General features: G+C 38.9%; 1 protein-coding gene and 1 pseudogene across 1 annotated transcript; one reads left to right on the top strand and one right to left on the bottom strand.

Annotated features, from left to right (window-relative positions):
- Positions 1 to 5,907: 5,907 nt before the first annotated feature.
- On the bottom strand, positions 5,908 to 6,588 carry LOC131770053 (uncharacterized; annotated as a pseudogene).
- Positions 6,589 to 7,212: 624 nt separating this feature from the next.
- LOC131793544 (uncharacterized) lies at positions 7,213 to 8,767 on the top strand. The gene is made up of 3 exons (XM_066162045.1): positions 7,213 to 7,455; positions 7,753 to 7,855; positions 8,742 to 8,767. The coding sequence occupies exons 1-3, from the start codon at positions 7,213 to 7,215 to the stop codon at positions 8,765 to 8,767; spliced, it is 372 nt and encodes a 123-aa protein (XP_066018142.1).
- Positions 8,768 to 11,163: the final 2,396 nt, after the last annotated feature.

The raw sequence follows: 11,163 nt of genomic DNA, 5'->3' as shown, positions 1-11,163 counted from the left end.
TTCAATTTCAATTCAATTTACTGGGCAAGCTATTTTTCCCAGATTAAAATATTTTGGGTAATAATTGATTCACTTTTGATTACTGATTAAACCGGCTTTGGGCCTTTGCCCTCAGCCATTTTTACTCCAGATCAATGTGTTTGTGTGATTTTTATGTGCACAGTAAACGAGCCCGGGTCAAAGAAATGGTATTCTTTAATCCTTCTGATTGCCCTTTCAACATGTATTTGCAGTTTTGCAATTGTTTTGGTATTTAGGACTACTGTTTCAGAAAATTGCCTTCTATCTTGTAAAAAAGGAGGAAGGTTCAAGCAAGTACCCCTGCCCCTCAGCAAATCTTCAATATCAAATCCTTTATCTGCCATCACAGAATCACCATTTTCACGCAAATCTAATATCCCTGAACACCTAGTAATCTCTTTATCAGAAATTGTCTTTGTATAAAAAGAAACTGAAGTAACTGCACAATGTGTTGCAATGCCTACTAAACCCTTAAGTGTCGTGTTACTCTTTTTTCTAGAACAAAGTTGGAACTGCAAAAGGAGAGATGATGGTGTCTCAACAAATCTTTCTGTGCAGTCAAGGATTACAAGTGTGGCAGGATAAAGCCTTTTGAACTCCTGTGGCATCTTGGCATTAACATCAGCTCTAGATGGCCAAATCATTTGATTACCAAGGAGAAAATACAAATAGTTAGCCCAAGTTGTTAATTTTCTACTAACAGTTGACATATATACATAGCATCATCCAATCATGAAGTAGCTTTGTAACGAGGCTCGAACATTTATTTCTTTTTGTCGCTATTCCGGTGGGAGATCGAGATCATGACTGAAAAAAGCGAAGTGTATATCTGGCTTAAATCATCATCGCCATCCATGAAACTTGAACGACTTTCGCTCGAGTTTGAAAACAGAGGATTTCTCTCAAGAAGATCACTGGCTTACGTGAAATCAGAGGATTTGGACTCGTTTTTCCTGTCTCCTGATAAGCTGCTGCTGGCAGAAAGACGTTTATTGGAAGCCGAGCTGAAGAACATCAAAACAGAAACTGCTCGTCGGCCCAACCACCTTCAGCCAAAACGACTGAATATGACAGCATGTGAAAGCGGCGTTGAACGATTGGTGGATACAACTCCGCAGCAGCAGTCACCTCAGGCCGCAACCAATTTTGGTTTTGAAGCGATCGCGACCCCTTCAAATCAAAGCTCTAAAACTTTTCAAAGTCCATTGGACCGAAGAGCTTTAGAACTTTCAGAAAATCTCAAGCTACTGGAATTGCAAGTTGAAAGTGCCAAAAATCACATTCAAGGTAAACAGATAGCCTTGGAAGACTTCCCGAAAGTTTCACGTGGAAAAGTATGCGCTGTCTGCTATTCGTCAGGTCACAACAGAGCGAAATGCACACAAATGCACACAAATCCGCAGAGGGGAGTCCATATCCGCTAGCGGATATGGACCCCGGGGGTCCAAATCTGCTAGCGGATATGGACCGGGGGGGTCCATATCTGCTAGCGGATATGGACTCCCCTCCGCGGATTTGGACCCCTTTAACAAAACTGAGTAAAAACATTACCATACATAACTTCCTAATAGAAATAATAAAAATTTAGAAAGTAGGCTTTCAAAGAAAGTTTTTTTTTCAGAAAGTAGGTTTTTATTTTAAAACATTCTCGTAGACGTGATCTTTTTCTCAGCATTGCGTCTCAATTTAAGATTTTCGTTTAATTAACCTGCAGTCTGTTGTTTACCTCTGGAATGAAAATGAAACGTAAATTTTGAAATCATTTGTTTGCTTGCCAGTTCTCTTGAAAAAGTGTGAAATATAAAATAATAACAACCGTTGAATGCGTGAAAGCTTCAATTATGATTGTTTTTTTTTTTGGTTTTGTGAAATACCGATTGCTCGAATCTCGACTTCTAAACTTCCGACAACTTCAACAAAAAGCCTTTAGTCAACGCAATTTCTCGAATTAAGCTTTATTTTCACGAAGGTTTGAAAGAATCGGGAATTCGCTGTTCGTTTTCCTCAACTGATATGCGTTGCTCCGCCTACTTTAATTTTATACGGTTGAACAATTTACTTCTTTATTAAGTTATTCTGTTATGATGTTATTTTAGGCGCACCGTTAAATACACATCGCGTTGCGTTTGTGCTACTTGCTACTTACCTCTTGAATTGATTGTTAATCTCGAGAAATTTTACCAAGAAGGTGTTACTTTTGAAAACATAAAATAAGCTTGGGCCTCAAGAACTTAAAACACATATAGTTTTCTTCTTATTGTAAAAGTAAGAATTATTTTGAATTATATCACTTTTCATTCAATAGAGATATTGAGCGTACTTGTCAATTAACGCTTTTAGCTCAGAAGCAAGCCTAAGTTTGTTTATTCTCATGGGTAAGATAAAAATAGAGTGCAAGGTAACAGCTGCCAATCACATGTAGTATTAAAGTCTTCTTTGGGAGATAAAAAGTCAGTCAATTTTGCTAATTGAGCTTGAAAACATTTTTTACAGTTTAGTAGCAGGCGATTTTTTTTGTTGTTGTGAAGGAAAACTGGCTGATAAAAATAGCAGCGGCATGATAACTTGGTCGTCAATCAGACGTAGCCGCGTTTTCGAAAGTATGCGATAGAATTTGCTGGGCTTATCTTTGACACAGCTTCGCCTATCGCTATTTCAGTTTCATCAGCCGTTAGAGATGAATTTTGTTTCAGATAGCACTTTACTTGGTGGAAGCAAAACTCGCAAGTGTTTAGATGGGGAGAGTAAGCGGGCTGGAAAAGCAGGTGAACACCATGTTCATTAAGAATGTCACGTAATACTGCCTCTGTAAAATTTCCGTGATGGAACCCGCAGTTGTCCATTATAACTACGTCGCCATTCTCCAGAATTGTCGAACCATCTACCCTATTTATTGACAGAGCCTTATTGAAGAAATTCAGCAGCTCCATGCCATTAGATGGGCCTCTCAAAACATCAAAGTAATCCACTCCGTTTGCAGAGTGAAGCAAGTTGAGTGTATAATTAGCGTTCGATGCGTATCGCTGAATTTCAATCGCTGGTTTGCCGATGTAGGAATTGCCATACACGCGATTTCCCGAAGTTACAATTACACTACATTCGTCAAAAAAATGAAGTTTTGTATAGTCGTGATGTGCAAGTTGATCAAGATAAAAATCGGTGTATTCAGTATTTTCTTGTGACAATGATTCTTTAGGCACTTGGGAAACCTTTTTCTTTGTCATTCTGCAGTCTTCCTGAATGCACTTTTTTATTGCAGACGTGGATGGTAATTGACCAGGAGGAGAAACTCCACCTAATAACAAACGCTGTTGAAGTTTGCATAATTTCTCAGACTCCAAACATTCAACATCGGCTGACATTTTATACCGCACCGGTGTTGTCCGTGGCGCAGCCAGCGACGAGTTGTTGTTTTCATAAAACTGTACGACTTTGTTGACGTATCCGACGCTACCTCGCATGTTTTGCGAAATTTGCCTTTGCGAGAAACCTTGATGGTGTAGATCAAGCACTCTTTCACAGTAAACTTGTGGCAGTACTTTGCCATTCTCGTAGATCCTTTGATGTTGATTGATGGCTAGTTTGCACTCACCTTTGCAGAACAACAACAAAAAAACCTGCTCAGTACTAGTAAATAACTTCAAGGATTATTTGATGCTACCAACAAAATTAGCAGGCGCGTAGGCCATTTTACGTTTGAAAATTTCACCGGCATACTGACATGAAAAACTAAGATCGTATTTTCCTGCCACCGCTGTGGTTGGACAGCGCCAAAAAACACGAATCCTTTTGTTTGAATGGAGAACTCTCATGGGATAATCCGTCAAAAAATGCATTAAAAAACACTCAAGTGTTCACGGTTCGAGTGCCCTTACTGTAAAACGGTGTGCAAGATCTTGTTGAAATAGCCCTAATTTAATTCTTACTAAAAACATGAATAACTTTTCTGAGTTGCATAGCCCTAAAATTTGGCCGATTTTGTAATACCTCTCGCATAACAGTATGTCATTGTTTCTGCAGAAGGTCTAGCAAAATTATAAAAAAGTTTCAAATGGTTATATGTGCAAAACCCAGTATAGAATTTAATAGCATCATTATCTGTGGAAAATCGTTCTAACCCAAATTTGTAAATGGCAAGTTCTGCTGCAGCTAGTTCTTTTTGTCACACTAATTCTTCTTGTGCAGCACTGGCATCTGACCTTGCAGCTGCAAGGTCGGCTTGTACAGCAAATAGCTGTGCTTTGGTCTGTCTGAGCTCCTCAAAGATATTTGGAACTTGGGTTGTGTCTCCCTCATAAGGTTGGTTTGATTCATCACCTAAAACTTCCCCATCACTCTCATCTGTTTGTGTGCCACTGTAAACAACACAATATAAAAGTATATCAAAAACAAACAATATCAACTGTGTCAAACTACCACAGATGAATAATTTACTTTTCTTATTGTTGTAATCAGCTGAACTGTACTAACCAAAACAACAAAGGCTAAAAATTTTAAGAAATTATAATCACTCGACTACAGACACCTAAAGTTATGTAACAAAGTCCACCATATAAGAACATGCATGATAACACACCTTTCAACTTGTCTTATAACCTTTCATCTGCTTGTTGTTGTTACTGTTCAGTTAAATACAGTAGGGACTGTTCCTTCTTGAAGACGTCGCCTTCCTGAATTATCAAGAGGTAGGAAGTCTTCTTCTTTAAAATGTTTGCCACAGACTCTGGTCTTGGATGTTATTTACAGTAGATAAAAACCATAAGCTCAAGTTTTATAGATATATGAAAAACATAGGAAATCAACTATTATGAGCTTGAATTATGAAAGAACATTTCGTTTTTGACGAAGAAAGACGCGAAATTACCTTGAAACGTCCCTTCTTATATTGACAATCCATTGTTTATGCTTTTCCTCATCTTTAGGGATTCGGTGAAATGACAAAGAACTTTCGTAGCGACTATCACCAGTGCACATCGGAACACAACAATGATAATTCCCTCCTCTTACCAACTTTTTGGGTACTGGAGAACTTGGACCAGAATCATCTACTGAACAGAAAGTTGATACTTAAGTGAAACATGAAAGGCCCAATAAGCTTACTAGGCTTGAGCAAGAACAAAGGAAGAGATAAATAGAGCACCAACAACAAAAGGTTCACAAGGTTGCTCACCTGCACTATTCACCATGCGGTCCACTGGTCACAAAATACGGCTGCGGGTTTTGACATTGAAAAATCACTTCTTTTCTTAAAACATTTATAGAAAACCCTGAAGAAAACAAATCAAGAGACCCAAAACTTTAAGATAATAACAGAGGGAGACCAGATGGCTTGGGTTATGGAACGAATGGAAGATTCACAAGCCCAACAGTTGCAGCTCATGACTCAACTTCTTAATTCTTTGGACATGGATACTAAGGACATGGATATTAAGAATCCCCATAAAGAATGAACTAACAAAGTAATGAACACTTGGACAATGGTTTTGGTACTGTTTGATGTGATTTAATGCATTGATCAGGCTTTCTTCGTGATATTTCTGATTTCTTTCAACTTTTTTCAACTGGATAAACTTACAAAAATAATGGTAACTTTAATTCTTGCAGTATTTTGTAGGCTACAACTGACACATTAATATTTGATAGGTAAATAGGTAATTTGACAGATAAAAGAAAGTCATGATTCCGAAAAACGATTTAAGAGAATTGACTGATTTTCATGAAAAAAAGTTATACCCATTTGTTGGCTAAAAAACATAGAATGTCACATTTTTGTAATATAAAGCAATCAAAAGATCTCAATTAAGAGGGAAGGTTGTTTTAAAAATGGTTCTTCAACACTGCTGATTATAATATTTGATGGTGTACAATAAAATATTTAAAAATCATCTACACGTTGCCGCAAACAAAGTCCTTTAGTACCTTCTGTAATTCATCAGTATCATCAAAAACTAAATTATTGTTTCCATCATTGTCAGATGGGCCATTGTCATTGTCATCATCCCAGTCATTGTTAGCCTCTATGCAAAAGTTATGAAGGAAAATGCTTGCAATAGTGGTCTTGATAGCAAAATTCAGGGAGCTGTCTAGGCATTTCTGTAGAACTCTCCAGCAACCCTTTAAAATTCCAAAAGCTCCCTCTGCTACACCTCTTGCTCTGCTAAGCTCCTTGTTGAAGGTTTTTTGTCTGGGTCATTTGTTCCCTCTGGAAATGGCTCAATAAGCCAAGGTGCACGAGGATAAGCGCTGTCTCCAACTAGGTAAGGAGCTATGTCATTCTCATTGATATTCACTAGTGGGGCCTGTAAGATGTTTCCATTTTCAGCTTCTTGATAAATGTTACTGTTCCTCAAAACCCTAGCATCATGAGCACTCCCAGGGAATCCTGCAACTGTATCAATGAAGTTTCCCGCAGCATTTACAACTCCTTGAATGATCATGTCATGTTGCAGGTAGCAACTAAAGTAGTCCACTGCATCTACCCTTGGCAGGATAATTGAGATATGTGTGCCGTCTATAGCACGAAGAATGTTGGGTAACTTAGATCTTGTTCTCTGAAAAGTTGCAATGCACTCAGTCGTCTCTGCAATTGTAGTGGGGAACTTGATGTATTGATGTTGCTGATCATATAAAACGTTCACATCTTGTACTGCTTCGATGACAGTTGACTTCCCAACGTTAAAAATGGGAGCAATGGACACCTACAAATTTCCATGTGCTAGTCAGTAAAAACCAATCGCCAAAATCTTTTCCAGTGGAATACAGTTTCACATAGATGTATCTTGTCTCGCAACATGTGGATTTACCATGTTTAATAGCTCATTGAAAGTTGCTCTCCAAACCTGGAGTTGCTGCTTAAAGTAATCATCGGGAATCCTGTGATCATCATAATGGATCTCGAAGCACGATTGTTGTGGCCGCAGTAAACACCAATATCTCAATCGTCAATTTCGTCTTCTTCTCTGCCTCTGCCCATGTTGGTATATGGTAGCAATAGCCAATATTTGCTGTTGGCGCACCCTACTTACACAATCTTAATGGCTAACACTCACATAATCTAAATTTAAATCATTGGGTTCAAGCTGTCCTAAATGATCATCTAAGTCTTCCCAGTAGCTCATTAAATATGCATAAACATTTCGACGAATCAAATCCTTCACTCTTCGGTGGACGAGCCAAGGTGATCTCTATGAAATGCGTCAGTTAAAGCCCATTTTCTTAGATGTGAACAATATTGGGCACAATGGAAAGAAAACCACCCTATCGATTCTGCTGAGAGTGGATCTTGTGAAGCAGCCTCATAAGAGTACGGAAGAAAATAGTCAGGACACCAACAGTCCAGTAGAACAAGATGTCCCTCTTGGCGATCTCGACAAGCAGGAACTCTCAACTCAACAGCAAAATAGCATTGTGAGTATCTCTGCTAACTGGGAAAAGGTGCGGGAAAAGTTGCTGAATTTGTACATTGAAGAACAGCATCTCCCAGACAATGTAAACTAAGTGAACTGTCAAAAGAGTATCTCTACAACACGATGTGAATACTGTGGCCCTCGCCAGTACTTTTGGGTTGGATGTGCACGAGCTCTACATGTCAATCGAAACAATTTTCATGTACTTGAGCAATGGAAGGTGTGTATGAATATTTTGGGGCCAGTTGTATTATTGCTACTTTTAGTGTAACATATCTAGTTAAACTGTACTTTTATCTAAATCCTGCTTTCTTTATTTTAATAGGATGGGGTATTTTCTCCTTTGTATGCACACGAGGCAACTGTTAGCTATGGCCATATGTGCAGAACCGCAACAGTGGAGCTGTTCAGACTCCTGGATGCCTCAGGTCAGTTCATTTCATTTATAGTGGTTAGAGAATACTAGAATGGTTTAAAAACAAAGCGTTCTTTTTTCAATTTTATCTGCTTCTTTTTCACATTTTCCTGCCGCTTGCCTAAAATCAAGAACGCTAATGATCTTAATGATAATGATACGATTTAAATTCTCTCAACATGCCAGGGCCAATAACTAAAATCAAACAATCAGATTGCTCCATTGCCTGTCCAATATTTTTTAAGTATTGGACCAGGTAATGTCCTGAATGATCCTGCATGCAATTAAGTTTTGTAATGGCTTGCCAAAGAGAAACAATAAACTTGGCTTGCATCTATCTGTAAGAATCTTTTCTGTCGTGCTGGGAGTATATTGGCCCTTGGACTTTTCTGTACAGACCTCCCTGCACCTGGTTTGTACTGCCAAGACCTCAGGCTAATATTCTCCTTGTATGGCCCTCGCTCTTGGTTAATAGGGTGTCTATACGGCCCTCAACAAAGTAAGAGGTTTTTAAAGCTGTATGTAATGTTTTTTTTCATTTTGTTTACTTAACTTCTTAAGTTGTTCATTTATTTTTCAATGAATGTCAGGAAATCATCACCTCAAATATGTACAAGTGTGTGATTGTGAGCAGCATGCTGTCATACTCTTGAAATGCCAGTTCTGGCCAGGGTCACTAGCAAATCCCACCACAATATTCAGCTTCAAACTGATTGAGTTTGTGGAGAACGTCTTTCTTCATTAACAAGTGTCCCTGCTTAACATCACAGAAGTGATCACAGAACTCAATCCTCAGCTACAACCAACACATGTAGGTTTGCTTGCAAAGAGTCTTTTTAAGACATGACAAGACTTTTTTTAATTGACTGATTCTGGTTGAATGGTATTGTTTTTTTTAGGTGAGTTCAATTTACAGTATCCTTAATTCAGAATGCTTGGAAGAATTCAGGTATGTGTGCATATAGGTTGAGAGTATCAGAGCTGCTAATTTGTGGACGTACAATGTCTTCTAAGATATTAATGATATTAGAATTAATATTATTATTACTATTATTATTGTTGTTGTTCTTGTTATTTTATTATTATTATTATTATTAGTAGTAGTAGTAGTAGTAGTGGTAGAGGTAGTCACATGATTTACAAGTGCTTATTTATATCATTATTATATTTATTTAATTATTATCTAATCCCCCAGCTAATATAGATCTCAAACTCATGCTTTGCTTCTGTCGCTTTTGTGTTCATATGATTCAAAGATACATTGACTGTTTAAGTTAAGGTCAAGATTCCATCTACCTCAGAAAAACCTTTGCCACTCGTCTGAACAGCTATTTCATATCTGTTACATCTGACATCCGACTACTTGACACCGCCACCCTTCCTGCTTTCTTGCCATCGCCAGACCAGCCACCAACTACTACCACCTCAGCTGTATGTCGTAAGCTACTTGGTCTTAGTGCCTACAAAGCCTCAGGGCCGGATGGCATTCCTGCACGCCTCCTCAAAAAATTTGCACCTGAACTTGCCAAACCAGTAACTGTGATCTTCAATCACTCAGTGTCATCTGGTGAGTTTCCAGAACAGTGGAAAGACTCTCACCTCACACCCGTCCCTAAGGTCAAACCAATTACGGGTAGTGGGCACTTGAGACCTATCACCTTGACTCCAGTGCTCTCTAAGGTGCTTGAAGATTTCTTTGTCAAGTGGCTGATAAACAACGTTAAACATCATATTGATCCTCAACAGTTTGGCAGCCTTAAAGGTACTTCTACAACCTACTGCCTATTGGACATACTGCACAATTGGCTGTTGTCCCTTGACTGCCCTGGCAAGTTCCTCTGTGTGTGCTTTCTGGACTTTAACAAAGCATTTGATCACATCGACCATACTATCTTGGTGACCAAGCTAATCCATCTAGGTGTTAGAGGCTGGTTGATTAGGCTGTTAAGCTCTTGGACTCCATCTCAGAGTGGATGCCTGTACATGCCAGTGTCCCCCAGGGCACCAAATTGGGTCCAATCCTTTTTCTGATAATGATCAACGACCTGGCTACTCACTCCCCCCTCCACTTGAGCCACTGGAAGTACATTGATGACATAACAATGTGCGAGGTCTCCAGTTTGGGGGGTGTCATCTCTGCAGAACGACATCGACTACATTTCGCAATGGGCCCAGGAGAAAAACATGAATCTCAACCCTAAAAAATGTAAGATCATGACCATCTGTCCACTCAAAAACAAACCCATTTCCCTAATGCCCTCTATCAATAATTTACCTCTAGAGGTGGTTTCATCTTACAAAGTCCTCGGTCTGACCCTGTGTGACACCCTGAAGTGGAATGATAGTACCAATGACATCATCTCCAAAGCGTCCAAGTGACTGCACATTCTTAGGGTGGACCCTGTCACCATCTATAGTGCCTTGGTTTGCTCTGTCCTAGAATACTCTTCCGTTGTCTGGGCTACCTGCCTTCCTTGCTTCCTCATTGACCAGCTATCCAGAAGAGGGCTCTGCAAATCGTATATCCTGGCCTCCACTATCAACAGGCTCTTGCGCAAGCCAACATTACCAGTTTAGAGGATAGACGCGCCTACCTGTGTCTCAAATTGTGGCACAATATCAAAAATAACCTGGCCTGCCAGCTGCACCATCTCCTCCCTCCCATGCGATCCGAATGCCACTCTCACCACATTAGGAACAGTGGCAGTTCTAGCCGTTTTCAGTATAGAACAAAACGCTTTGGTTCTAGTTTTTTCCCAGCAATGGCAAAAATCAACTAATCAATAGGAGTCTGGTTATTTTTATTACAGTATTTTATCCATATCCGAATTGTAAATAATTTATAAATAGCCTGTAATCCCAGTCCCTTCAAAACAAATGTACCTTTATTTCTTGTATCATGTAGGCACACTGTAATTCATAGTTTTTATGCCACCATGTGTATTTTAATAAACCATTATTACATTAATTTACAAAACATATTTCTTGCTGTACATGTACATTTACTGACTTGCTGTAAGAAAGTCCTTATTGACATTTTGTAGTTTTCACATGAAGGTATTTCATGTATCAGTACAGGGATTGTTCAAAGTACAATGGAAGTTTATGAAATGGAGCTTGGTGTCCTATATGTCCAAGGTTAACTATACATTGTAATTTGTTCTGAATAGTAGCTTATGCTTGAGGAATATTACAGCATTCATTTTGGGGCACACAAAATGCACTCATCTTTTACACTAGTACTGTAGTTCTGCAGTATTAATTTCATGTTGTTGTTGCTGTTCTTTTTTATATTTATTTTCTCTTTACCCCTCTCTTTTG

This window comes from Pocillopora verrucosa, chromosome 2, assembly GCF_036669915.1.
Source record: "Pocillopora verrucosa isolate sample1 chromosome 2, ASM3666991v2, whole genome shotgun sequence".
In the NCBI taxonomy this organism is placed as follows: Eukaryota; Metazoa; Cnidaria; class Anthozoa; order Scleractinia; family Pocilloporidae; genus Pocillopora; species Pocillopora verrucosa.
The sequence above is the reverse complement of the archived record's forward strand: the minus strand, read 5'-3'. Positions and strand labels throughout refer to the sequence as shown.

Coding starts and splice junctions, on each gene's coding strand:
- LOC131793544 (XM_066162045.1), top strand. CDS start 7,213: ATGCGTCAGTTAAAGCCCATTTTCTTAGATGTGAACAATATTGGGCAC. Junction 7,456..7,752: donor TCTCTGCTAACTGGGAAAAG/GTGCGGGAAAAG, acceptor TTATTTTAATAG/GATGGGGTATTTTCTCCTTT. Junction 7,856..8,741: donor CAGACTCCTGGATGCCTCAG/GTCAGTTCATTT, acceptor TGTTTTTTTTAG/GTGAGTTCAATTTACAGTAT.